Source organism: Cajanus cajan, chromosome 9 (assembly GCF_000230855.2).
Source record: "Cajanus cajan strain Asha chromosome 9, NIPB_CcT2T_4, whole genome shotgun sequence".
In the NCBI taxonomy this organism is placed as follows: Eukaryota; Viridiplantae; Streptophyta; class Magnoliopsida; order Fabales; family Fabaceae; genus Cajanus; species Cajanus cajan.
Genome location: NC_138525.1, coordinates 16,994,986 through 17,022,581, shown reverse-complemented (window position 1 = coordinate 17,022,581; position 27,596 = coordinate 16,994,986). Strand labels below are relative to the sequence as shown.

The 27,596-nt window shown below is 31.2% G+C and overlaps 3 protein-coding genes and 1 long non-coding RNA gene across 5 annotated transcripts; 2 read left to right on the top strand and 2 right to left on the bottom strand.

Annotated features, from left to right (window-relative positions):
* Window positions 1–1,319: 1,319 nt before the first annotated feature.
* Window positions 1,320–2,592, bottom strand: LOC109811980 (xyloglucan endotransglucosylase protein 1). The gene is made up of 3 exons (XM_020375834.1): window positions 2,386–2,592; window positions 2,066–2,259; window positions 1,320–1,698 (listed from the first exon to the last, which is right to left on the bottom strand). The coding sequence occupies exons 1-3, from the start codon at window positions 2,590–2,592 to the stop codon at window positions 1,320–1,322; spliced, it is 780 nt and encodes a 259-aa protein (XP_020231423.1).
* A 1,050-nt stretch (window positions 2,593–3,642) lies between these two features.
* Window positions 3,643–6,945, top strand: LOC114916719 (uncharacterized). Its single transcript, XR_014429727.1, has 2 exons — window positions 3,643–3,752; window positions 6,455–6,945. It is a non-coding gene; the product is annotated as an uncharacterized LOC114916719 (long non-coding RNA).
* A 4,511-nt stretch (window positions 6,946–11,456) lies between these two features.
* On the top strand, window positions 11,457–16,904 carry LOC109811973 (putative LRR receptor-like serine/threonine-protein kinase At2g16250). 2 transcript variants are annotated; one of them, XM_020375827.3, is made up of 5 exons: window positions 11,457–12,118; window positions 12,227–14,247; window positions 14,710–14,835; window positions 15,359–15,381; window positions 15,726–16,904. In XM_020375827.3, exons 2-5 carry the CDS (start codon window positions 12,407–12,409, stop codon window positions 16,322–16,324), a joined length of 2,589 nt encoding a protein of 862 aa, XP_020231416.1. In that variant the 5' UTR covers window positions 11,457–12,118; window positions 12,227–12,406; the 3' UTR covers window positions 16,325–16,904. The 2 variants fall into 2 exon arrangements, with proteins under 2 accessions (XP_020231416.1, XP_029129945.1); XM_029274112.2 differs by having other exon boundaries at window positions 11,457–12,128.
* A 1,931-nt stretch (window positions 16,905–18,835) lies between these two features.
* LOC109811995 (uncharacterized) lies at window positions 18,836–26,665 on the bottom strand. The gene is made up of 17 exons (XM_020375851.3): window positions 25,947–26,665; window positions 24,462–24,757; window positions 24,112–24,189; window positions 23,740–23,960; window positions 23,163–23,255; window positions 22,899–22,982; window positions 22,220–22,330; window positions 21,563–21,668; window positions 21,428–21,490; window positions 21,214–21,267; window positions 20,973–21,030; window positions 20,595–20,671; window positions 20,282–20,352; window positions 20,145–20,205; window positions 19,994–20,053; window positions 19,836–19,898; window positions 18,836–19,210 (listed from the first exon to the last, which is right to left on the bottom strand). Exons 1-17 carry the CDS (start codon window positions 26,059–26,061, stop codon window positions 19,088–19,090), a joined length of 1,734 nt encoding a protein of 577 aa, XP_020231440.1. The 5' UTR covers window positions 26,062–26,665; the 3' UTR covers window positions 18,836–19,087.
* Window positions 26,666–27,596: the final 931 nt, after the last annotated feature.

Below are 27,596 nucleotides of genomic sequence, written 5' to 3'. Positions count from 1 at the left end.
TCTTTAGAGAATTAATGAAAATTGCTTTTGCCAAGAAGTTTTTGTAAATATCTTTTTCACAATAGAGTTCGTAACCTTTTATAAAAGAATTATAGGTATTTGTAGACAAGTATTCTTATGGTTGAGTTTTCTCATGAAAAGTTGAACCCTTTATAAATTTCAAAAAATATACACTGGTAATCGATTACAAGGAATTGGTAATCAATTACAACGGTTTTAAATTCAAAAACAATTTGAAACATTGTATCTTTAAATTCAAATTTTAAAGTTTCCTCGTCTCATAATCGATTACAGAGTATCGTAATCGATTACCAAAACTTATTTTGTATTTGAAATTCAAACTTTGAAGTTTCCTTGCTCTGGTAATCAATTACTTAAACTAGTAATCGATTACCAGACACATATTAAAACATTTTCTATACAAACTTTTGATATAGGAAACTTTTCTAATTATCGGTCAAAAATATTTTTGTAAAATCTTTTTGAACACTCTTTTTTACTTTCTTTTCAAAAAGATATAAAAACTTACTCTTATATTCAAAAAGACTAAATTAAGGTTTTCTTGAAATTCTAGTTTTAATGGCTAAGTAAAATTTGCAATTTCTAAAAGTTCCTTTTATATATTTAGCTAAGTTGACAAGACTTATCTAGTTAATTCTTGGTATCTTATTTCTTGATTAACTTGCTTTAACTTGACCTTTTATTTTCTACAATGTTTTGGCATCATCAAAACTTTGTGCATATGTTCTTCCATATGTTATTATTAGTAAATTTTGATTTGTTTTGTTACACCTTAGAATAGAATATTATAATATATTTGATTTGAACATTTGTATATACTTTAAATGTAAGAATACATAAAATTAATGTTTTATTTTTATTTTTTAGTATTATAAATTTATGGTATTAAGTTTTTTAATATTTTTTTATGTATTATTTAACTATTATCATTTTATTCATACGAATTTAATTAAAATTAAATTATTAAACCTTAAATCAATGACTTGATTGATTTAATGACCAGTCTAATTTTAAAACATTAGTTACAACTTCCAAATAGATCTTCTAATTAAAATGTCAATCTAATAAAATTTAATTCATTATACGATAAAATAATTAAATATCTATTTTCAAATTAATTTAAATTTTTCTTTTGATCCAATCACAAATTGTTTGTTCATGACCATATATATGGTTTGCATCTTGTCCAAAAAGAAAATTATATATTAAAAATCAAACTCAATATCAAGAAAATTTCAATAACTTGTGTAGACTACTCAACTAATTGATCATCCACCCTTTATTCAGAAATTTAGAAGTTAACTTTTCTTGTTACATTCAGATGGAAAACCATGAGCAAAACGTATGAAATCACGACAATAATCATAAACAACCCATTTTGAATGGATATCCTTAAGTTGCTTCCTAATTTGAGCATTAAGACCTTTGTTTCTCCCACCATTGAAATCCTTGCAAGATGCCTCTAGTTTTGCAATACAAGCATTGGCATTGAAATTTTTGAAACTTGCTACAAATGGAGCTTTAGACCAATCAATCTTAACTTGTCCCCCTCTTGTTGCCCAAAAGTCTCCATCCCATAAAGTTGTATAAACTCTCATGGGTTGGCTTGTGGGGAATGAAACACCAATGTTCTCCTTGTTATGAAACACTCTTATAGGTATGTTATCCACCAAGATTCTACATACACAATATATATAATACCATACATATAGATTTATACAACTTTCTTTTTACACTTACATTATTAAATAAATAGTAACTAAACCAACAATTTATATAAAAAAATGCACGGTTATTCCATCATAAATAATCATCACACATAATAAGTTTATTTACTTTTACAATAATCAACTTTAAAGTAATGTCAACAATGTTTTTTTATTGATTAATAATATAAATCTTTTTTTACTTAGACATACATCTAGGAATTCAAATTATGATCAAGGTGATGTAATAAAATGATCTTATCTTGTTGAGTGTTTGTGCATGAAAAACTTTTCCATCTAAGGTGTATATAAATTAAACAAATTTATTTGTTACTTACATTATACGTTGAGGATTCCAATCAATAGAGTAGGTGTGAAAGTCCTCTGTGGGATCAAACCAAAGATAGAATTGCATCTCGCGACCTCCAATGCCATTGGCATACAAATTGGTTGAGAGTATATAAGGATCACCAGACAAATTTCCCAAGAACTCTAAATCAATCTCGTCATGGTGTGACCCAATAGAGCTTAGCTACATGTTTATAAAATAATATTAATTATATGCGTAAATGTTATGAAATGGACATATGTATGCATAATGCATGCATGGATATGGGATAGCTTAAGCAATGATGGGTTAATTTTGAAAAAATCATACATATAATGTAGTGACAGTGCCTGCAGAGTTGTTTGGTATAAGCTTGATTTGCATGTCAAATCGACCAAACAAATACTCATTCTTGGAAGCCATGCCAGAGCCAGAATGTTGATCCATTGTAAGGGACATGCTTGTGCCTCCTTCTTGTATGTTGGCTCGATTATCTCCAAAGATAATGTTAAAATCAGTATAGAAATTCCCACCCATAGCAATGGGGGTTAACGCTAAGCAAAAAGAGAGAAAAAATAAAATGAAACTAGTATATGAAGAAGCCATGTTAATTTAATTACTTGAAAAAAATGAATTTGACTAATGAATTTAAAGAGAATTGGCCTTCACTTATTACGTTAATTATAGTAAAATGCAGTAGATTTGGATCAATTTAGTTGTCAAACATGGTTGTGGTAACTATCTCAAGCGCAATATTGTTGTCACAATTACAGATCAAAACCTTGAAGAATGAAAAAAAAAATCTGGCAAAAAGTTTTAGTCATAGGAGAATTAGTTTTGATGGCAATTTCTTTCATTATGTTTGGACTTGAATTATATTGATTGTTTGGAAATTTTTTTTAAAAAAAATGATATTTACGTTCCTTTATTAATAAATACATCTCTTTCCTTTATTTAAAAAATAAATTATCTACCCCTTTATTAAAAAAAACGCATGATAAGGTAGTTAATATATTAAAGATAGTTGTAAACAAATATTATTATAAAATGTATTGTAGAGAAATATTATGTAAATAATGTAATTAAATTTTTTTATGTTTATTAAGAGTAAAAACATAGATGAACACTTGATCAATTGGTATGAGATTTTTCCAATTTAGCTATAGTGATCTTGAGTTCGAGTCTTAAATATGTAATCATGTTAAAAACTTGAAGGGAGAACTTTGCCATCCATAATGGTCATATCAGGTTCAAAATGTCTCCAATAGAGAATACATAAAATCTATATAAAAAAGTAAAAATTATAACACCCTATTTTTTATAAAATATAATATAAGTATTTTATTAATAATTTTGATATTTTATTTTATTAAAAAGGGTTGTTAAATATTTGTTTTAATTATGTAATATATTATTATGTGATATTTTATTAAAGAATAGTATAATATATTATTAAAAAGAGAAGGGATCCTTAGGATAACTATGGTTAGTATGTTTTAACTAGAAGGTCAAAGGCATGTTAGGTTTTTATTATTAAAAAAAATGAGTTTTTTTATTAAATATTTTTTATGCTTTTATTTTCACGTACGCGCTTCAGAGCTTAGAGAATAGGAACAATAAGGAAATCACTTCGGCGTCGTGCACTCGTCATCTAGATCTTATATAGGTAAAGGGGAGAGAGAAACTTTGCTCTAAGTGTAAGTTTGTATGTTGGGTAGCGGGATTGACCTCTAATCCTATGTTTGTTGTATGCTCATGTACGAGGGATTTTCTCCAATTGTATATGTTTTACTTCTTGTTCTCCTTATATGTTATAATAAATGTGAATTGTATGTATGTGTTAGTAATTTTTGAAATTGGGTTGTAAATTGTATGTTTTGATGTTCCTGTGGGTTCCCATAGGAACCCTAAAGGAATGCAATGGTGATTGTATGAAGAGATTGTTTGAATATGTAATTGTATGCATAATTTATGTTGTTTAGAATGTTTATTATGTGGTTTGAAAAGCTTCTACTAATTGAATTGTGTATCTTGGTGAATTAGTGTGTCTCATAATTTTTGTGTTTTTTGATGTGCGTATTGTTTTTGATATGTCACTGAGTGCCACTTGGGACGTGTTGGGTCTTGGGTTCTCTCATGTCAGGTGTGAGATGACCCTCGCTGGGTGTAAAAGCTCCAAGGGTTTCCTTGGGACGCTTTCACTGGATGTGAGTTGACTCTCGTCAGGTGTGGACCCCTCTAACGAGCTCTTAGTGGAGTTCTCGTCGGGTGTGGACTCGATCACGCTAGACGCGATTTAGACAAAGGTCAATGTGATTCTTTGGAAGACTCGCACTGGGCACGGGGCGTGTGTTGTTGGGCGTCGTTCTGCATGCATACCTTATATTGTTCTTTTATTAAATTCCACGTTGTAGTTACTATATTGTGATGTTGATGTGAATATGAAAGGATATCTATATATGAGTACCTAAATATGAATGATGAGTAATATGATATAAGGAATGTGTGAGGTATGAAGTTATGGAATCATGATAATGTAATGCATTGAGTCTGAAGCTAGAGCTGAAGTTGATGATGAGGTTGAAGAAGAGCAAGCTCAAGTTAGAGCTGAAGTTGATGATGAGGTTGAAGAATGAGAGGGAGATGATGTTGAAGAAGGAGATGAAGAAAAGGATGATTGAGTTTGACAGAGTTGTTTTGTGTTATTTTATTAGTTTTAATTACGTGTTTTTATTTGTCTTTTGTGCTTATGTGGTTAAACACTTGCTCAACTTGACTTGTTTTGAGTTAACTATTTTGGTAACATATTATTACTTGGAACTTGATTTGTTTTGGATTTAATGATTTTGAGGCTTGAGCAATACCGTGTAGTTGTAATATAATAACAAGATTAAGGTATATATAAAAAAATATATGTCATGGTATTTTGGGAATTAATTGAAAACAATTCTTGAGATTATGCAATATCATGGTACAATTATACAATGAGAATTTGTTTCAAAGCTGAAAATTGTTTTTTACACAAGTGGTTGTACTCTTTTAACTTAAGTTATGTGCATTAAACAAATTCAAGTGAAACTGAAGCAAATTGGAAGTTTTTTGAAATTGAGAACACTTGACCCAACTTTGTGAGGTAGTGGGCCTAAATAGTATATTTTGCATTATTAAGAGTCATCACTGATTCATACTTATTGGTTTTGTTTGAGTATTTCATGAGTTATGAGTGTGCAATGCATGGATAAGATCAAGGCATTTTATTCTTTTATTCAACTCAGAGCCAAATAAGCTAATCCTTGAACATTATGATCCTTATTTAACCACTTTGAGCCTTAAGAATTTTTTTTTTCAAGTTGAATACCCTTTTAAGCCTTAAAAAAGTAAAACCATGGATTTTCTCTTAGCCCTTTTGGTAAGAGAATAATTTCACGAAACTATGGGCTTATGTAAGTTGAGGGGAAGGTATTCATGTGATTGGAGTTATGTTGTATATTATTTAGTAAAAAAAAAAAAGAATAATTAAATAAATAGTTTTGGTTATTTGTAAAATTCCTTTATTCAAATGTAAAAATCCAAAGAAAAGGGAATTAGTAAATATAAATCTAAAGAGGGTTGAGATAGAAATGAGAAAGAGAAATTATTCATGTATGGAACTTGGGTAAAAGCTCATGGTTTAGTAAGGAATGTTCTCTTGTCAATTAGGCCTTTTGTTTTCCTAGAAAAACCAAATTTTCTTGTAGCCAGGCCACATTACAACCCTCTGAAAGTTCTTAGTGATCCATGCATTGCTTATTTTGTTGACTTGTGAAAGACAGGTAACAAAGTTAATTCAGTGTGTTTAAGTGTTTGAAATGAGAGAAACACTCACCTTCACTATTTATTTGAGAGATATACACTTTTGTGAGGTGAAAATTAGTGTTCTTATTTGAAAACAATGGATAATAAGTGGATGTTTTTTTACTTGGACATGTTTGATGTTTCATGATTTTTGTTATTATGTGGGCACCACTTGGGAAGTTATCATTGAGATATTGTGGCGTGGAAAACAAACCTCATTGTATATTATATTTTGAACCATGTTTTTTCATTAATATTTTTTGTTGGGTATGAATTAGTTCAATCCCCCTGCATATAGTTACTTATATGTTGTTATTTAGAAGATATTAGTTTTGTTAGGACTTTTATTTGGGGACAAACAAAGTATTAAGTTGGGGGGAGTTGATAAGTATCAAATTTATGTAATTAGTTTAATCAATTTTGACACTTACCTAGATATCTTAGTATGAAATTTATAAATAAATCCATAAGCTTGTAAATAGAATCAAAAAGATATGAAGTAAGACTTTTTTGTTGAGAATTGATGAAAGTTTTTATTAATTTTTGGGGTGTTTTTGTTTTGCAGATGTAGAAAATATGAAGGCTACAACTTAGACCCAAATCGCTTAGCAGTTGTAAAAGGGTTGAGCGGTTTGGAGGCAGAGAAGCATGTAGGAGAAAGCCCTAAACCGCCCAACGGTTGAAAAGGGGCTAAGCGATTTAGGGTCCGAAAGGCAAAATTTTTGGAGCTCCCAGGCGCTCAACCATTGGACCAAGGGCTCAACCACTACAATTTGTTTTATTTTGGCCAACATTTAAAAAAAAAAGGAAAAAAAAGAAAGGGAGGAAGAAAAATAGAGCACAAACAGAGCAGAACTTGAAAAAGGACTTGGAACTAGTTGGGAAGAGGGGTTATTTAGCTTTTCCTTTATTCTTTTTCTCATCTTCCATGTACCTTGGATTGATTCCTATCACTAGGAGGGGCTAATATTTTCTTTTTGTTGAGATTAAATGTAGCCATCAAACTCTCATGTATTCTTTTTAATTTTCATATATATGATGTTCTATTATTCAGTATCGGTGGTTTTGATTATGTTCTTAATGCTTGGATTATCTGATCACTCATCTTTGATCTTTACTTTGGATTTTAGTTAGAAAACATTTTTTAAACTTAGTTCTGAATCAACTCACCTAATACCCTCAAAGACTTGGAATAGATTTCAAGCTATTAGTTGAAAAAGTTCTAATACTTAATGCAAGGATTTTAACTTGATAACTTGATAAATCAATTGTTAACTTGTAGTCCTTAGAATTTCTAAATCAAGGAATTGGTTTTGAATGAATTCAGTGAACTCAAGGGTATTGGGTAATGGAAATTATATATATATATATATATAATAGGAGTATATCAGGGTGAAATTGGTGAAGTTTAATCTCAATAGCTCTATATTTCAATAAATTTCTATTCTAGCCTTGTTTTATGTGTTTAGTTACTGAAGATATTATTTCTACTTGTAGCAATATGATCTTGTCTTGTATAAATTTATCTTTATCAAGCTTCATTTAGAAGAAAAAAAGGATTTACTAAAATCTTCCAAGTCCTTGAGGTTCGACAACCTTTACTTTCCTATATTATAGAGACTTGGTATGCTTGCCATATAAAAATCTTTAACAGCAGTGAAAACAAACAAAGCAACTTGTGAGTTCAACTCAAAATTGTCGCAACGGTCATCTTTTCTAAAACTATTATATAATGATTGAGCCTTCAAGAAACAAATATGATTAACAAGTAAGAAACATATAGAAGAATCTCGCATACAAAGAAATACTTATTGTAAACTCTATATATTTCTTTGTAGATTACTTATGTTTTTATTGTTGATTACACCACGTCTAGAAGAGACAAAATAATCTTATAATCATTCATTACCTTTGTTGTAAGAGTTGAGTCTGGAGAGACTTATTTGAAAGAATATTTAGTGTTGAGCCTGAAGAGACTTGTCTGAAAGAATACTTGGTGTTGAGCTTGGAGAGACTTATTGTTCAAAGAATATTTAGATAGTTGTTTGAAGAGGCAAGTAAAAGACTACTTAGGATTGAGCCAGGAGTGACTTGGTAAAAGAATACTTATAACTTTGTTAAAAGTTAGTGGAACTTAATCTGGTTGGATTGAGAACTTGACGTAGTCTCGGTGGTTGAGACGAACTAGTATAAAAATTTCAATGTTTCTTTTGACTCTTCTCCAACACTTGATTTGATAAGTTATTTTTTTTCCATTACACAAACGTGTGAGTTTTTGATACACACTATTCAACCCCCTTCTAGTGTGTGTCTTTTCTCCATACCTTTACCTCGATTGAGCTCCCTAGGTAGAAGAAACTTCCTCTATGGCTCTCACCAAAGCTCCTTCAACTTTTATTCTCAAGAATTTTGGCTCTATAATCTCCTTTGGTTCGAAGATCAACTACTTCTTAGCCTTGTAGAAGATCCACAATCTCAAAAATGATCAGAAGCTTGAACAACAACTTAGAGTTCCTAGAGAGTCTTCTTTAAACTTCGCTCTAGAAATCTTGATATATGAACTTATGAAACTTACTTCTCAAATTCTGTCTTATATACCTTAATCCTTCTCGGGCCCACTCTTAGACACTTAAGCTATATCCCATATAATTTAATCACAGGGTTATCTCAACTTTATCCTCACTCCAACATAGACGAAACATCATAAAACAACTCAAAACAACTTAAAAACCACATAAAACATCAATCATAATTACATACATATTAAATATACATAATTAAGAAAATCACGGTGTTACAAACAACATACATTATGTGACTATGTGGACACACATGTCACAAGAACCAATTTGAAGAAATTGTTAGGTAACTGTGATGTCACATAAATCAAATTGAAAAAAATGTCATAAGGACCAAATTGAAGGATTTTGTTTCATGGAAAATTTGATTTTACTTTTATTAAACCATCAATCTACTGCTTGAAAATGTGTAGAGGGTGTAATTTGGTCCCTATACTAAATCATTAAAATTTATTTCAGTCTCTAAAAGTCACTAATAACAATCGGAATCTATATAGTTAACAAAGATTCTATTTCATTCCAAAATTAGATTACATATATTCTAAAATTTTAAATTAGTCTATATACTAGTTTGTTACTAGGGATGGCAAAAATACCCACACTCGTGGGTATCTGCGGGTAAAATCCGTTACGGATAATAAATAGATAGGCTAATTGGGTACCCGCGGATAATGTGGGAACGAATAATTTTTTACCCGTTTATAAATGGGGCGGGGGCGGGTATGATGATATCCATACTTGCAGGTATCCGTTTAATAATATTTTTTAAATATCCTAATTATCTTTGTATCACATAAACCTAAAACTACACCTCATCTTATTTTCTTACAAAAGTGAGGTTAATGAAATTAACATGTGTTAAGCATGTTATAGAACTATGTTGGATATAATTTGATTAATTTTCTAGCTTTGATTGGACCAATAAGATTTATGTATTTTAAGTTATTTACTTTCGTTTGAAATTATGAGATTGAATTATTGTAGCTTTGTGATGAGACTTTAACTTATTTATGAGATTGATGTATTTTAAGTTATTGATTATCTTGCATTTTTATTATTATTTCAACAAAATCAACATTAAATACGAGTTCAAAATTAACACTGAATTTTTATTTTTAATATTTCAATGACATTAAATATAAACTTAAAATTATTTATAATATAATTTTTTAAATTTTTTTAAAAATTTATAAATATCCATGGATATCCGTGGGTATTTAAGAAATTCATGGATACCCACTTAATGGATACCTGCGCGGATATGGGGTGGGTATGAGACCAATTTTCATCTAGCAGAATAGGGGCAGGTTTACTATTACCTGCCCCATGGGACCCCATTGCCATCCCTATTTGTTACGATTCATTGTAAATTTTGAAAATTACTAATAACTTTAAAATTTATTCAATTTTAATGAACTAGTGCATATAAAAATTAGAACTATTTCAAAAGTAAATGTTTATATACTAAAATGAATCATTTATAAATGTACGACGTGAAATTAGGCCTAACTATGTTTTTAATCCTTTAAATTTGAGGTATGTATTCTTTTGTCCCTAAAATTTAAAATTTATGTTTTTAGTCCCTAATATATATATATATATATATATATATATATATATATATATTTTATTTTGTTATCTCAAATTAAAAATTTATCTTTTTGATCCCTCAAATTTAAAACATGTGTTTTTAATTAGTCCCCAAAACATTAAATTTTTTTTTTATTATTTTAGTCTCTTTAAAATGTTGCTAATTAATCAGCCATACAAAATTTTTTTACTAATGTGATTGCTAGTGAAAACAACATATTAGTCCAACCATTACTAATAAAATATCTTAATCTGTCATTGTCAATTATGTTATTACTAGTACTATAAAGTTGTCTTAATTTATCTTTGTCAGTTATGATATTATTAGTATTATTGTCAGTGAAAACATTTCATTAGACCAACTAATACTATAAAACTATCTTAATTTGTTATTGTCAATTGTGCTATCAGTGATCATAAGGAACTAAAATAATATTTTTAAAATAATAAAGACTATAATGATACATTTTAAATTTGAGAAACTAAAAATTTGAGGAACTAAAATAATAATTTTTATGTTTTAAAGATTAAAAACACATGTTTTAAATTTAAAAAATAAAAAGATATATATACAGAATTAAAATAATATTTTTAAAATTACAAAACTAATAACATAAATTTTAAATTTTAATAATAAAAAAATAATTACTCTAAATTTAGAGAACTAAATTATTATTAAACCTGTAAATTTATATATATAAAGACTTAACCTATATTACATATAGTATAATATATGGTTGTAATTATTGGTTGTCATTGATTGATGGGAGATTAGAGGCGCTTTACTTTACGAAGTAGTTCAGTCCAGTAATTTAAAAGGTAACAACTTTTTCCTAAGGTCGCCTCCAGTCAACAGCTTTTCCTAATGATATTCATTCTTTTATATTACTACCTCATATTAAATGTTTATATATAATTAAATTTTAAAACAAATAATATATAAATAATTTTTTTTTATAGTTCTATCGGTAATTATTAAATAAAAATACAATTATACTCTTTTTTTAGAAACTTTCATAAAAAAAACTTTAAAAAAACTTTCATTCTACAATAGTCAATTATAACGATAATTACCGAAAGAATTATAAATAAATAAAAAAAACAACAACGAGAAAAATTGTGATATTAAATTAAAAACAAGAGTAAAGACAAGTGAATTATCTAGAAAAATTGTTATAAATTACTCATTTACAAAGTTCTTACATTATAAATAATTAAATTTATGATTTTTTTAAAGGATTATATGAGTGTGTTTTTTTTTTATCGACCGTACTTATTTTTGTTGACTTATTAGTAATTACTATTAATCATATAAACAAAAGAGTGAATCGTGAATCTGGCACACGTATTTACTAAATATTTATAGATAAAACCAGGGGGTTTGGAGCGATGCAAGTGTTGTCATGTGACATTTCAAATTTGTTTTCCCTTTGAAAATTCTACGTGTGGAGACACAAGTTGCACTGTGTTAGTCCTCCATGCCTATCATAGAGCCTCATTCACGATTCACCATCACCTTTTCACATCTACACCGCAAACAAACCAGAAAAATAAGAAAATTCAACTTGAAAACCCCATCATATTCCACGAAACTTCTACTATAGCAATTTCACAATCTCTCCATTGATGATGCAGTGTTGTATTAATCCAATCTCTTTTTAACTACCATTAACACACCCACCTTTTTTCTGAGAAAAAACACACTCTCTTGTTCACTACACCACCTTTCATAAATATCTTCGGTGAGTTAGAAGCAAACTTAGACTCTGGCAGTTGGGTGCATCATTAATGCACTATCCATTCTCTTCACGCCCATTTAATGTTTAGTTACAGACTTAACCTCAATTCCAAAACCACAACCCCTTTTGGTCATGTAAACTCACAACAACAGTTCACACACACAACCTTAAACATGCCAAAGCCTTTGTTTCATCATCAACGTCCTTGCGAGCAAATAAAAAAACAGGGACATTCCCCCAAATCCAAACATTAATGGATGCATTTTGTGGATTGTGTTGGAATTCAGAAGATGCAGGAGAAGAACAACACCATGTGCAGGGGTAAACAAAAGTAGAAGAAAAAATGTTTTTTTTTTTTTTTTTAATTTTATTTTCCTCTTCTGGGTTGTGTGTAAAATTTGCTGAATTGAACTAAACTTGTGCATGCAGGTGAAGTCAAGTGAAATAGAGTTTACCACTTATCGCGCGTGATCAAGGATTGTTCCAGCTTAATTAGTAATATTAACTGCAATTGCGTTAGATATTTGGTGGCTCGAATAGAATTGTCTTGTGAGATTTGTGGTGTATACTTGAAAAAGTGAAGTTGAGTTTGTGAGTGGTTTTAGCATCATGGGAATGGGAGGAATTGCATTATGTGTGGCTACAACGTTGTTGTTAATGGTTGGGTTAACAATGGGAATGGGTTTGAGTTCAAGAACTGAATGGTTTGCGTTAAGGGAACTTCGGTCGTCGTTGGGGATTAAGGCAAAGTATTGGCCTATAAAAGCCGAACCGTGCCGGAACTGGACCGGGGTTCATTGCCGGAACGGTCGAGTTGTGGGTATAAACGTGTCAGGTTTGAGGAGAACCAGGTTGGGTAGACTTAACCCAAATTTTGAAGTGGGTTCTCTTGTGAATTTGACACTGTTGGAATCGTTTAATGCTTCTAGTTTTACGCTTAATGGGTCTATTCCTGAGCTGTTTGGTGAGAGCCTTGGTGTGTTGCAGGTGCTTGACCTTAGTTTTTGTTCTATAACGGGTTTGATTCCTGATTCAATTGGGAGGTTGAGTGTGTTGAGGGTTTTGTTGCTTTCAGGGAATTTGCTCACTGGTAAAATGCCTTTAACGCTTGGGAACCTCACAGGGCTTTCTGTTCTTAATCTCTCTGGAAACTCTCTTTCAGGGTCCGTGCCAGACTCTGTGTCTAAACTTGTGAACCTCACAAGGCTTGATCTTTCTAATAATTACTTGTCTGGGTTTGTTCCACCTGAACTGGGTGCCCTTTTGAGTCTTCAAAAATTATACCTTTCTGGGAATTCTTTTACTGGGTCGGTTCCCTCCCAACTTGGTAACCTTTCTAAGTTGGTTGAGGTTGATCTTAGTGTAAATTTTCTGTCAGGGTTGTTGCCTGGTAGTTTGCTTTCTTCTGAGCTTGTGGCCCTTGAGGTTCTCATTCTCAGAGGGAATTCCTTTGATGGTGCTCTTCCTGATAATTTGAGGTCAATGCCCAGGTTGCAGTTTCTTGATGTGTCCTCTAACAACCTCACTGGGATGCTGCCGAATTTCCTGAGTTGGAATGTTAGTTCTGCTGGTGCTGTGTTTAATCTGTCAAATAATTTGTTCTATGGACATTTGAATACTTCACTTGACAGGTTTCAAGCAATTGATTTATCAAGTAATTATTTGGAAGGTGAAGTGCAGGATGGTGTTAGTAGTGTTAGTCTAGATAGAAATTGCCTACAGATGATTCCAAACCAAAGGGATTTGGAAGAGTGTATAGAGTTTTATGTTAGGAGAAATTTAACCTTTGCTTTACCAAAATCCAAGTCCGGGAGCCGCAGACGAGTGATATTCATACTGGTAGGAATATTTGGTGGGGTTGGCTTCATTGTGCTGCTGACATTGGTCCTCATGGTGGTTCTGAAACATTGTCACAAAGGTAAAAGCCTGGAAGTTCAAAAGGGGATTAAAGATGGGGGTCCTGTTCAAGAAGGGGAAAGTCCTATACCTCCTCCTACGGATATTTATTTTGTGACTGGTGTGGGAGAAGCATTTAGTTTTGAGCAAATGCTACATTTGACTGGCAATTTTGCTGAAGCAAATGTCATAAAGCATGGTCATTCTGGGGACCTATTCTTGGGAGTCTTGGAAAGTGGAGCAACTGTGGTTGTCAGAAGGGTAGACTTGAGTTTATTTAAGAGAGAATCTTATGTTGTGGAATTGAGACTATTAAGCAAGGTTTCACATGCAAGATTGGTCCCAATCCTGGGTCACTGCTTGGAGAACGAGAATGAGAAATGTATAGTTTACAAGTACATGCCGAATAGAGATTTGGCTACTTCCTTGCACAGAGTCAATGGCTCAGATGGTAAATTACAGTCCCTGGATTGGATCACGAGATTGAAAATTGCAATAGGAGCTGCTGAAGGCCTAGCTTACTTGCATGAGTGCAGCCCTCCCCTTGTCCACAGGTAATACTAAATGCATTGAAGATTGTTAGGGTTCTCTCATTATGGTTAGCAAAAAATGATCATGCTACGAAATTGAATTTGTCAGCAAAAATTGATTGAATTTATGTTGTCAAAATATGTTGGATTCTCATTTTCTTTAGCATGGTGCCTCGTGATTGTAGAATGGTATATTTCTATGTTAGAAATTCATTCTCTAAGTTGAGTAATATATTGTCATAAAATAAATAAATAAACATACTCTGGTCTCTTAGTTATATTGTTTTTTGCATGGTTAAAGCTAAACTTTTTTTGCTGGCTTATGATATGAAGGTCAGTCAAACGTTTATGTTGTGATATTATGCTTTACAATTGTGTTGCATTAAATTCTAAGTTCATTGTCACTGTTAACAATGTGTGAAGTGAGGTCTAGCAGAACTTTTGCAGTTCTGCAAATTACTGAAATTATACTCTTGCTTTTTGTAGAGATATCCAAGCTAGCAGTATACTTCTTGATGATAAATTTGAAGTGCGACTTGGAAGTTTGAGTGAGGTTACTGCCCAAGGAGATCTTCAACAAAGAGTCATCTCAAGGGTTTTCGGCAAGCCACCGTAAGTTTGGAATTGATAAAGCATTGCTGTTTATAATAAATGAAAATCAAGAGATGCTGTGATGATTTATAAACATACTGGCAGGAAAATTGTTTGATCATACCTGCAAGCTAGAATGACTTAAGATCTGTTGGGATTAACATCTCCAAAAACATTTTTAAAATAAAATAAAATAAGTTTCTCCAAAATATTTTTAACATATGTATAAGTTAATTTTAGCTTATAGAGAAATTTATTTTATTTTTCACTTCTTAATTTTTCTCTCCTAAAAGTATTTAAGGAGAAGTTTATCTAATGAGCCCCTTAGTAGTTTGTTAGAACTAGTATCTCTAATTAATTGATTGAAGATAACAAGATTGCATTTTTATTGATACGGAAGCTTCTTCTAATCAAGTGACACAAAGCACAAGCAAACAGAGTTATCAGTGCTGGTTGATTTTGTTGATATTTAAATTCAATCTCCTGTTCATATTTATTTTCGGAAAAGGTTGTAATTATTGTTTATTTTGTCGTGATTTTGCAGAGCTTCTAATCAAGGCGATTCTGGTGAGTAAATTGGTTTAGCATTGTCTAATTAGTTTTTTATCATACTGTTGATACATGCATCCATTCATTTAATGGCCAGAAATATCTAGAGTCTAGAGAGTCTAGACCTAGATATAAAAACCAAGAAACCATTTTATGAATGAGATTGAAGTCCAGCAGTACACAAAACGTTTTCTTCATGGGACTAACATTTTATGATCTGCTAGACTGCTTCATATGTTAGTTAGTATAGACAGGACATCTACACCTACATATTGGCATTACAATTTATGACCCTGTTGTTGTTTAAAACTCTTACGAGAGAAAGCCTTAACATTTTCTTTTTCTGTTGTGCTAATGAACAGGTAAATCACCAGTGACATGTGCCTACGATGTTTACTGTTTTGGGAAGATTTTACTCGAGCTTGTTACGGGTAACATCGAAGTCAGCAAGTCAGATGATGCCACCACAAAAGATTGGTTAGAGCAAACCTTGCCTTACATCAGTATATACGATAGAGATCGGCTGAGTAAGATTGTTGATCCATCGTTGATCTTGGATGAGGACCTACTGGAAGAGGTATGGGCTATGGCAATTGTGGCCCATGCATGCTTGAATCCCAAGCCTTCCAAACGTCCTCCAATGAGACATGTCCTGAAAGCATTGGAAAATCCATTGAAGATTGTGAGAGAAGAAAATCCTAGCTCAGTAAAGTTGAGAACAAACTCATCTAGGAAATCTTGGAGCACTGCATTCTTTGGTAGCTGGAGACACAGCTCATCAGACAGTGTTGTTGCCACATCAAATACAAACAAGGAGGGTAGTAGTGACACTAAAAAATCAGGAAAAGTAGGTTCTCAAAGTAGTGGAAATGATCATTCATCTTCCAATAAAAGGTCATCCAATGAAATTTTCCCTGAACCATTGGAAATACAAGATGTGGAGACTGGAGAGGCAAGATAAGCAAGCACTTGTGAAATGGATTTGGTTATTCATTAGTCTGTTGAGGTTTTTCACCCCAGCATCCATTATGGTCCGTGTTGAAGCAATGGAAAACCTTAATACTGCATTCTAGGGATAGCCTTTGCTTTCTAAAGCTCAGATTCAGCAGTACATATTGAAATGAATTTTTTATTCATTCAATAGATTTGTTTGAAACACAGCCCTCCCTTGAGTAAAAAAATGCGTGACATTGTAAAATAATGAGAGGGTTTCATTTTTATGAGGAATTGGAAGTGGGAAAAACGTTGTATTACTCGACCTTTTCTTTGGTAGGTTATATGCATTTAGCGTCGTAAATCTTCTTGAGCTCTGTGGCATATACCCTAATTTTCAAGTGTTGAAAGTTCAACTTTTTGCGCTTAAGGAAAAACAATTGTTGGTTAACTTCATTGGATAGTTCTGTAGGGCGTGTCAATAGTTACTACTAGATTGCTTAGGAAGGAAGTCGTGTGCAACTAGAGGTTCTCCATGTAAGTTCATGATGGATTATGGAAACCCAACATTTACAATGCAATAAATTCTTCTTCTTCTTTTTTTTAAAGATTCATCATTCTACACAAGTTTTCATCATATCTACCATGTTTCTCAGCACAAAGTTATCGCTATTATAATATGTGAAAGGATTCAAGTTAAATATCACAAAGGAAACAAACATCACCCCCTTCGACCATGTCAATGTCACAAGCAAGGATATTGAATTATTGATCCATATCGTGACTTCATGCATTTTGTGCTGTTTATTTTTAATCGAACAAACAGCACGCTGTAAAATTTTGTTATAGCAAAGGAATAACGTACATCTAACACTCATATTAGGGATCTCGATCTTCTAAGGTTACTAATCTCCAGCGGGTGCAGTTGTTTTCTAAACTGCAGGAGATCTATTTCCCCAGCTCATAAGACTCGTGCGATTCCAGCCAATTTATTAGGTTGTGTTGATTGCGGCTAAAAATCTTTGATATCATCTGTATGAACCGTAAAATCTTTCTTTTCTATTTAGTCTGATTCCATTTATCCTGGTCATATAGTGTGTTTCATTTTGTCTTGGATCGCTCTATATATATATATTTTGGAATCCTTTTCGAAAGGAGCGAAAATGTGAATAAGAAAGTGTTTAATATTAGCAGAAAGAACAGGATAGAAGAAATAAAGAGGAACGATTTTTCTATTGTAAAGACTTGATCTTGGTTTTTAGATAATAAATTTTGTCCGGTAAAATTGATTAAATCATATAAATCTTTTACGCTTTCTTGCATTTATATTTTTTTTTTATGTTCTTGATGGATTTTCTCATTTCTATGTTTTTTATTTGTTCTTGCATGACATTTGTTTTTGTTGTTTTCTTTTTTTGTTTTAGAACCAACATTACCATTATAAATTTAAATTTTCATTCAACAAAAAAATATATTTTTCTTTTTACCTTTAATTTCATAATGATTAAATACTTATTTTTATATGACTTTTTAATGTAAAATTGTTTAAAAATTTTATTTTTATAATAAAACCTTTTAAACTTACTTTTGATTACATATAATTTTTTTAAAAGTTAAATTGTACATTTTGTTTTTAAATAATACCAAATTTATAATTTTGATCTCTATTTTTAATTCTCTAATTTCATAAAAATCTACAATTTTGTCCTCTTGTCAAATATTCATTTTTAGATAATTTTAGTCATTATCTGACCTTAAGTAAATGGTGTAACCACTAATATTTAATATTAATATATAAAATGAGTTGAAAATAGATAAAATAAGAATTGAAAGTACAATTCAACCTAAATATTATTAAATATTACAATTATAACTATTAATGAATATGCATGCTAGGAGAGCCAAAATTACAAATTTTATTTAAAATAAAATATTATAAATTACATAATAGTGAGTGAATCTAGAGTAATTGTGAAAGAACATCTTAAAGAAATATGTATTAGATATAAATATATTGTTATAAATATTCTACTGGATCACTTCTAGCCATTAATTTTTTTTATGTTTTATAAAATCTATTCTTCCTATATTTAAATTATTTATACTAATAAAATCAAGATACTTAGTACCTCTATATATATTTAATAAAAATATTTAAACATTATCAACATTTTTTAAATCAATTAATGTTGTACTTGATCTTCAAATATTAAAATTTCAAGTTCTAGTTTTGTGTTTATAAGAATAATTAATTTTTAATATTTAAAAATTTAAAGGTAAAATCATAAATAAAAAAACGTGTACACCAAATAAGGTTATTGTCTTTATATATATGTTATAAATAGATTATTTGTTGAATTAATTATATATTTATCTATTAATTAAATAATATTTTATATATTTTTATTTTTTTCGTTAAATTAAAAATATTTTTGCCATGAAGGGAAATACTTGCATATTATACGTGGAGTGTGGAGTCATTTCATTCTCTTAAGACTTTCTAGTTAGAAAATTTTGGCTACTAAAGGAGAAAGGGATGTAAATTCTAAGTAGTATCTTGTTTCACTTCCCGTCACTAACATGAATTCAGCTCCAAAGCCAAGTAAACTCAGTTTGCGCAACTGCGGCGTAGAGCTACTGAATTCCTTAAGGTACTCAACAAAACTAACAACGAAATCCAGTAAGCATCTATTCTTCCCCTTACAACAGGCGTGTTAAAAACCTCAAAAAGCTAATATCCCAAAAAAAAAAAAGGGAAAGGGATGCAGGATAAAGCTCACAGTAGCAGAGTTCAGCTTTCTAAAATGCCAAATTCGTGCTGCATAAAATCTTCACTGGGTCTGTAGTACTTGTCTGATGAGAACAATGCCAAGTTAGATACTTGGCTAGTATAAAGGCACGCAAATCGCTCAACCTGCATATTGCACATCATTACACAAGTTCACTAACGAATTACCATTCACCAAGATCAATTTTGTACTCATGATTTGGAAGGGGGGAAATGCAACCAGATCTCATAAGTTTCAAAATGGAGCGATGGGAGGCAATATTACTATTAATATGCAAAAATTACCAACATTTTCTTTACGCTCTGATGTGATATTAAGGCATCATTTAGCAAGACTGCCGTGCTGACCGGAAAAGAGTATAATTGAAAGGGTGTGCAAAAATCAAATCAAACCAAACCAAACTGATCCCGATAATACAAATCAATTTGTTTTGTAGAAAAAAAAATTGAATAAATCTACTTTGTAAATAATGCTTCAGTTAACCAAACTATTTTTCACAAAATGGATTAATTCAATACAATTTTAAGAAGAAAAAAAAACCTAAATCATATATGAGTATAAAGTAGATAACCAAACTGTATTCACTTTATACTGTACCGATCTATTTTGTAAAAATGATTTAGTTGACCGAATCATTTTTTATAAAGTGGATCAATTCTATTCAATTTTATAAATAAAAAAAAATGAATCATACAAGTACAAAGTAAATAACCAAATTGCACCGAAGTATCAACTGGAGTCAAATTTTACCTGATATGCAAAGCGAGAGTTCTGATAACCAGCCTTCATCAGCTGGCCCCATGGCTCGTGAAACTGAAAAAAGTAAATTGCACGTGCTCTAATTATGCGGAACAGTAGAAATTAGAAAGAGAACTAGAGATATTGGAAAAAGGCTAAAGCTTTTCTACCTTCTGGTGTAATTCTTTTTGAGCTTCTTGATGACTTAATCGAACCCTCTCTCTTTCAAGCTGATAAAAGAATAAGGTACTTAAAAATAAATACCCATAATTGGACTTCTATACATGACAGAAGAAATGATAATGGACCAAAAGGCCAAACCTTCAATTTATCAAGTTTCAAATTTAACATCTTCTTGGTATCCTCATCTGGATTCTTTAATCTGAAAAATTGTAGACTATTCTGTGACTTGAGTCAGATGGTAACACTGGCCTTGTGTGGTCCAGAGTTGTACTAACCTGAGAGACTCATTCAGATAATGCATTTCATCCTCAACGAGGTCACGCATACTCCTCAGAAATTGAAGCTCCTACACAACACTATTTGTGTAAAAATCTTCTAACCCAAACGTGTATTAGTTTCTCAGGTGTCCAATGAGAAAAAATGAGAATGCAAAAGCCCAAACGTGATATCATTTCTGAATGAACTAAACTTATCCCTGCGTATGATTTCCTCTTTTATTTAAAAGTTCAGAACGCCAAGCATTATTATATGAAATATATATATATATATATATATATATATATATATATATATGAAATCAACAAGCACCTTGCGGTCATCTCTCAATTCCCAAAGTAGTTTAACCTCCTTCTCGAGCTCTGGGACTACCAACATTGTTCTCCAACCTGCTCATTAGCACATTAAATCATAACCAAAGTTATTTAATAGTTAATCAACTAATATATATAATTTATAACTTATAAGAATAGAATTATTATTTAAGTTTCAATACATAAATAAGAAAAATTAGACTCAATTATTAAGCCTCGTCAAATCAATGCCCTGCATTTAAGTTTTATTTGGCTTTCGTGTTATCTATACTCCTAATATTTTAACCACAAGTAATTAACACTTGAAGCTTGCTGGAAGATTGGATTAAAATTCATAATCTATCTATTTTGAGTGATAAGGATTGATATAATATACCAAGAACTTTTTTGCTGCGTAGAATATCTCCATAAATGTGATCCCCAACATATAGAACCTACAAGTGTAGTGTTTTATTAAAAGCTTCAGTAAATGTTACGGTGTTAGAAACATAGAATTCGCATAGAAACAACTGTTTAGTGTAATATAAGCTCTTTAATCCAGAAACACTTTCGCAGTAAAATTTACTTCCATTTATTTATGCTAACAATATACATATTTCATGAAAGAAAATCAATACCTGTGAACTTGATTCTATTGCGAGTAGACTATGTAGGTGACCAACGCTACCTCCCTAAAATGGAAGTGTATAATCACAATAGTAATAAAATGTTGAGCTATCAACCTTTTATAGGATCCAGAAGTTAGTATCAAGTAACATCAACCTCAACTTTTTTCAGTAACATAAACCTAACCAAAATGAAATTCATTTTACATGACAGTGATTAATGTACCTGGAAAATTTTTCGACCACAAATATTCTCTTCCTTTAGTACCCTTTCTGAGATATTACCCACCTTTAAAAAAAATGGACATATTTTAAAAACAAGAACATTAATTAATACAATTACTCGTGCTACAGTGCCAACCTGAGCCATTGGAGAGCCATTATCTGTATTATGTAGCATTCCACTCTCAGGGTCAACCTCAAACAGGTTGGCAGGATTTCCCTCAAGAAAAAAGCTTGGCTTTGAACTGTATGAATTATTGATATTCTCAGGTTTATCAAGGAAATCTATAAGTTACATTGAAGATTAATACATTGTAGGAAACTCAACCAGCTCAAGAACCCAGTACAAATTGCAACACATATATTTTAATGTTCTTTTACAAAATTAGCACACGTATAAACGGACTTATAAACAATGTATCACTATAAGAATTGTTTCATGATTGGGATAATGTTATTCACTGATTGACACGATGGCCTAACTAAATGATTGGCATATCTCCTAATTACTTCCTCTTGAGATTTGATTACATTTCCATGATTCATGTTCTGTATTTCCATGCTATTTTCTGATTCTTATCCGTTTTGTTTCATCCCTGCAATCAAGGGATTCGGTAATTAAATCTGATTATATTTCTTTTATTATAAATAAAGCTGATGAGGAACTATTTTCCTCGAGCATTCAGAATATAGTTATAAGTCTTCCAAGGGCCCTAATTATGGGAAAATTCATTTAAAGTGGGGTGATGAACAAAAAATAATTAACTAGTTGCCGATGACAAGAGAAGAACAAGACCTGCCAGTGATGACGACATCAAAGTATTTAAGCCAATCAAACTGAGCATTTTCATTTGCCTCACTGGATCCACAGAGGAAATTCATAACCACGTTTGTATAGTCCCATAAACTGCAAAATTAGAGACGAGTGTTTAAAATATTAGTAAATTATAGATAAAGAAACCACAGCACAAGTGTGTTTATATTTTCTATCAAAGCACTTCATAATAAATTGTAAAAAAAAAAAAAAAAAACTTCTTATCTCATATTTTTTGTCATGAATCAACTAAGCTATTAGGTATTGGCATTAACATTTCTCTGTAACACACCTCCTCACGCAAGTAACACTTCATACTTTGAGAAGCTAAAATACCATCTCAATTCTCAACAACCAACTATTTGAAAGCCTCAAGTTGATTGATGAAAGCACAAATAATTTTTAGTATCACACACCAATACTTAAAAATTTGGAAATATATGATAATCCACCATGTTCTATTATTTGAACATTAAATTATTAAATAACATAAAGACTGGGAATTATTGTTTGAAGAAAACTGACATAATTGGTCTATCACACAAAAAATAATTCTACATTGTTTCGTAAACAATTTAAACATTTTCATAACAAGATGGTTGGATGACTTGCTGATAAATTTTAATCATACACTCAGCTAATATAGATAATTCATCAGTACCTGTTTGTCACCAAAAATGTTGCTCGTCCAGATTCTCTGAGCATTTTAAGCATGGGAATTATTGAGGTGTCTTCATTTATATACCTAATATTTTAATTTTAAATAGAAAATTGACTACATCAGAATAATAACATCAAGAACCCGAAGATAGCTTATTAAAGTTAAGCATATAAATTTAATAAAGAAACTGATAAGAAAGACCTCAGATAACCCATAGATTAGTGCATTTTTCATTATAAAGTGTTAGTGATTTTACATTCATACCTTTTGGGATCTATGGCAACCTGTTTCTTCAATGTTCCATCTCGGTGGCACATATCTACTGCAGCTCTAACATCTTTGTACAGACAAGCATAACTAAAAGGACAACTCAAAAATATCGTAGAATAAGCATCTGTTTCTATTTTACATAATCTATGATTTTCAACATTTAAAAGAAAATTATGGTCACTGCCCAATACACATTTTTTACCTGCCTAATGTTCATGCTTTTCACTACCTATTTATTGCCCTTTAATTTGCATAAACAAGTTTAGCAGATAATGATCATAACCTTTCAATGCTTTATAAGGATGTTGAACTCAACATTAATTAATGATACTATTCTAGATATGTCCATACCCATAAAAAAAGCCCATCTCTGCCTGGAAGCTAATATATCCTCATAAATGATAACCTAAATAAAGTACTTTTCAAGAAGCCGATCAAGATTGTGTCCACTTTCAAAGAAATAAAAGCAACAATTACTTTAATCTTAGTATGCAATTGATCTTCAAAAACACAGATGTCTAGAGACATCCTGAAAGAGAAAAAGACTCAAGCAAACAATAACGGGACTTACTCAACATGCTCTGGAAACTTTCCAGGATTGCTGTCCTTAAAATCAACCAGCTGAGCAAATAAGTAGGCTTCCGCCAGTGAAAAGAGTGTATCAATGAGAGCATAGTCTGGCCCATCAAAAGAATCATGTACTAAAGTATTTGCATATGTTCCAACTTTATCTTCTTTTGACAACTCTTTAAATCCATGATAGGCTACTTTCACATACTTGTGCCGATCCATCTAAATACATGACGGGACAAAACCAGCAATAAAACAATCAAATAGAGAAATTTTGAAAAAGGAAAAAAACAGTCATTTCCCATGCAATCCCCTTATATACTTTTCCCCCTGGCAAGAGCGGATGTATGAAAAACATTTGTTCAATGTTAACCTTCAATATGTTGCCTCTCTTTTTATCAAGAACCAAGCCCCTAACCATGTAATTCGAGTCAAATGACCAACTCAATAACTGCATGAAAAAAAAACTTTTAGCCAAGATATTAGCTACACGATGTGAGATTGACAATACCTACAAACAAAAATGGTAACAAATGAAATCCTTTATGATTAAAAAATATTATATTGCAAGGAGTTGATGGATACAAAGTGAACCAAAAAACAGTGAATCAATAACCCTGAAAAATAAAATACTATCCCCCTCTTTATATCATTATGGACACAAGAAAAGAATAAAAAATAATTAATTATGGTAATAATTACTACAAGGTTAATTGTACAAACCTCACTAGGGTAATGCAAATCATAAACCAGCATTTCAACCGTGTGTTGATAAGCAAGAGATTCAAAAGTTTCAGGAATGTATTGTGCCAAAGTATAATCCATGTCAAATCCCACAGCAACAATGTTTTTCATGTTCAGTGGCCGGTTACAGAATATCTGCTTGCCTATAGCAGTTTTAGGTTCAAAATCAGAAGATTTGCTACTATCATTGCCAGGAAAATTGACTGAGCTATGGTCATGTGCACCAATTCCATGGATCCCATCCATTGAGAATTGAGCAAGCAACTGAGTGGCTCCTGATAGGTTTTATCAACAACAAAACAAAACATTCAAAGAATTATATTCCAGTAATACTTGGAAATGACTTTGGTACATACAACAGCAAACCAATGTATTAATGAAAGTGAAGTACTAATAGACTATATACAGTAAATATAGATCAAGTTCCTTAACTTTCTCTAAAAGCTTTTGCCCAGAACCTATTTAGAAATTTGCACTCACTTCCTAGTTTTCTCAACATTGAACACGGAAATATAATTCCATTGTACTAAAAACATCTAAGGGGACAATTTGTGATTTTCGGTGTAAAAAGACCGTAATGCATAAATCATGTAGACGTGTACACTTATTCAGGATATAATAGGCATAAGGTCTCTGCTCCATCTAAATAGGTTACAGAATTATAACATATAAAGGCACATTTTTTTTCACTCTCACATAAGGCAAGACATATATTTGATCCAACAGCAGAAAAATACAGCGAAAAAGTTCAGGAAAAAAATGAAGTGTTAAACATTGTAAGTTTGTAACATACAAACACACATTCCTGCACTCTCTATGCTAAGGTAACACAGATATTTGAACTAATAGCAGGAAAAGAAAAAAAAACAGCAAAAAGTTTCGAGAAAAAGATAAAGTAGTAAAAGATTATAACATATACGCGCACACTCTTGCACTACACTCGCAATAAGGTAACTTACCAGCAAAAAAAAGTAAAAAAATAAAGTAATAAAAAATTATAACATATAACAGCACATTCTTATGCTACACTACCGCGTTGAGGTAAGCAACCAGCAGATAAATACAGAGAAAAAGATTCAAGAAAAATAACAAAGTAATAAAAAATTATAACATACAAACACACATTCTTGCACTCTCTGACGATAAGGTAAAACAGATATTCGATCTAACAGGAGAAAAAACAGCTAAAATAAAAAAATAAATAAATAAATAAATAAAGTAGTATCCATAATATCTTCCTTGAACAAAATCACCTGAAATTTCAGATTCAGCAGTTAGGTAAGAAACAGCATAAACCTCAACCTCTCAATTGACTAAATGTCTAAATCTCTTCAAGTTCTTCCTACTACGCACGCATAAGTCTCCAACGAATTAAGCTCGCAAAACTCGCGGGCTTAAACAACAAACACAAGTAGGATTAACAAGAGAATCGAAAAGGCTAATAGAGAGGAAGAGAGAAGAAACCTGCGGACGCAGAGCGAAACGGTGCGGCGAAGGAGAAGGTTCGAGAAGCGAAGGGAGCGCGAGAAGAGGAAAGAGGCGGGAGAGAAAGTGAAACGAATCGGTTAAGATTCTGCATGTTGCTACTTAAATAAGCGAGCGGTGGAGGGAGGCGGAAAGTGGAAGCGCAATTGTATTGCAATGCAGGTTCAGAATTGCATTGATTTATTTGTAACCATTTTATCACATTTTGCTAAATTGGAAGCTACAACGGGGTAGCGAGCGAAAGCCATTGTCCTTCGCATCCCTTAACTACAATGCGCAAGTATTGTATTGTGTAGTGTACTATTTCATAAATGACAAGTAGAAATAGTAGAAGGGTGGTGGAAAAATGAAAATTAAGAGAGTGGAGGGAGAGGAAGGTTTTGGGCTTTTGGCCTTTTGGCCTTTGGGGTAGTGCCACGTGGAACAGAGGGTGCTGGATTTTGGTTTCTACCACTACAACTACAAGCATGCATATGCATTGCATAGGTCTTAATCTTATTCTCGTTTTCTTGTTTTCTCTCTTAGCAACAGAATCAGAACGTTTGGATCCTCTCTTCAGTACTCACATATTTGTCTCCGGCTGCATCCAACGGACCGTACTTGCTAAGCTATTAAATTAATCGACATTCAGAATATAGCTGTCTTTCACGTCACACATGGCCACCGGAGCAACCCAAGTGTTGGCTATTGAAACTACTATGTAATAAAATAAACTCGAATTGGATTCTGTAAAAGTTATTCTTAATTGGACAATGATGATGAGAATTGAAAGAACTATTTTATTGGTCTTCATGGCCCCTTGTGTCCTACTAAATGTGATCTAACTCAAATTAATTATGTTAGGTTTGGGTATTGGAATTTACAAATGAAAATTGACATGTTTTGGGGATAAATTTGAATTATTTTTATATCGTTTCAAATTAATTTAATGTAATGGAAGATACTACTTTATTTTTATAGAATTAGTTAGATTGATAAAAATGAGTTATATCTCTTTATTAAAAATGTTGACTTAATATAATATATTATTTTAAGTTTTATAAGTTTTTAAAATTATATATCAATAATTAAATTTTTTGGCTCAATAAATTACATTTTGAATAGGGTGATATTAAATATTTAGATTATTTGTATATTTTGTTATTCAACTTTTGTTAATTTTGTCACCCAACCTTTGAATTTGAATATTTTGTCACAAATTTCAAATTTTTTCATAAATTTAAATATTCTTTTAATTCTTTTAATTTTATGAAATTTTAGCCCATATAATTTTATTTTAGTCTTCATGAGGATAGTTTTTTTTCTTTTAATCCTTATAATCTTATAAATTTTACCTTTTAGTCTCTATAACAATAAATGACAGAGATTTTGGTGAATAAAAATGGTATGTACAAGTACAAAAAGAAATTTTTTAATTATAAAGATTAAAAAATAAAGTTTATAAAATTATAGGAACTAAATAAGTATAATATATTAATTATTGATGTAATATTGATAAGTGATATGACATATAAATGATGATGTGACATAATGTGTCGTATTAATAATTAATATGTTAAGATAACAATCAACATGTCACGTCAATAATTAATTACTCACATTAAAACAAAAAAAAAAGTGTTATAATGA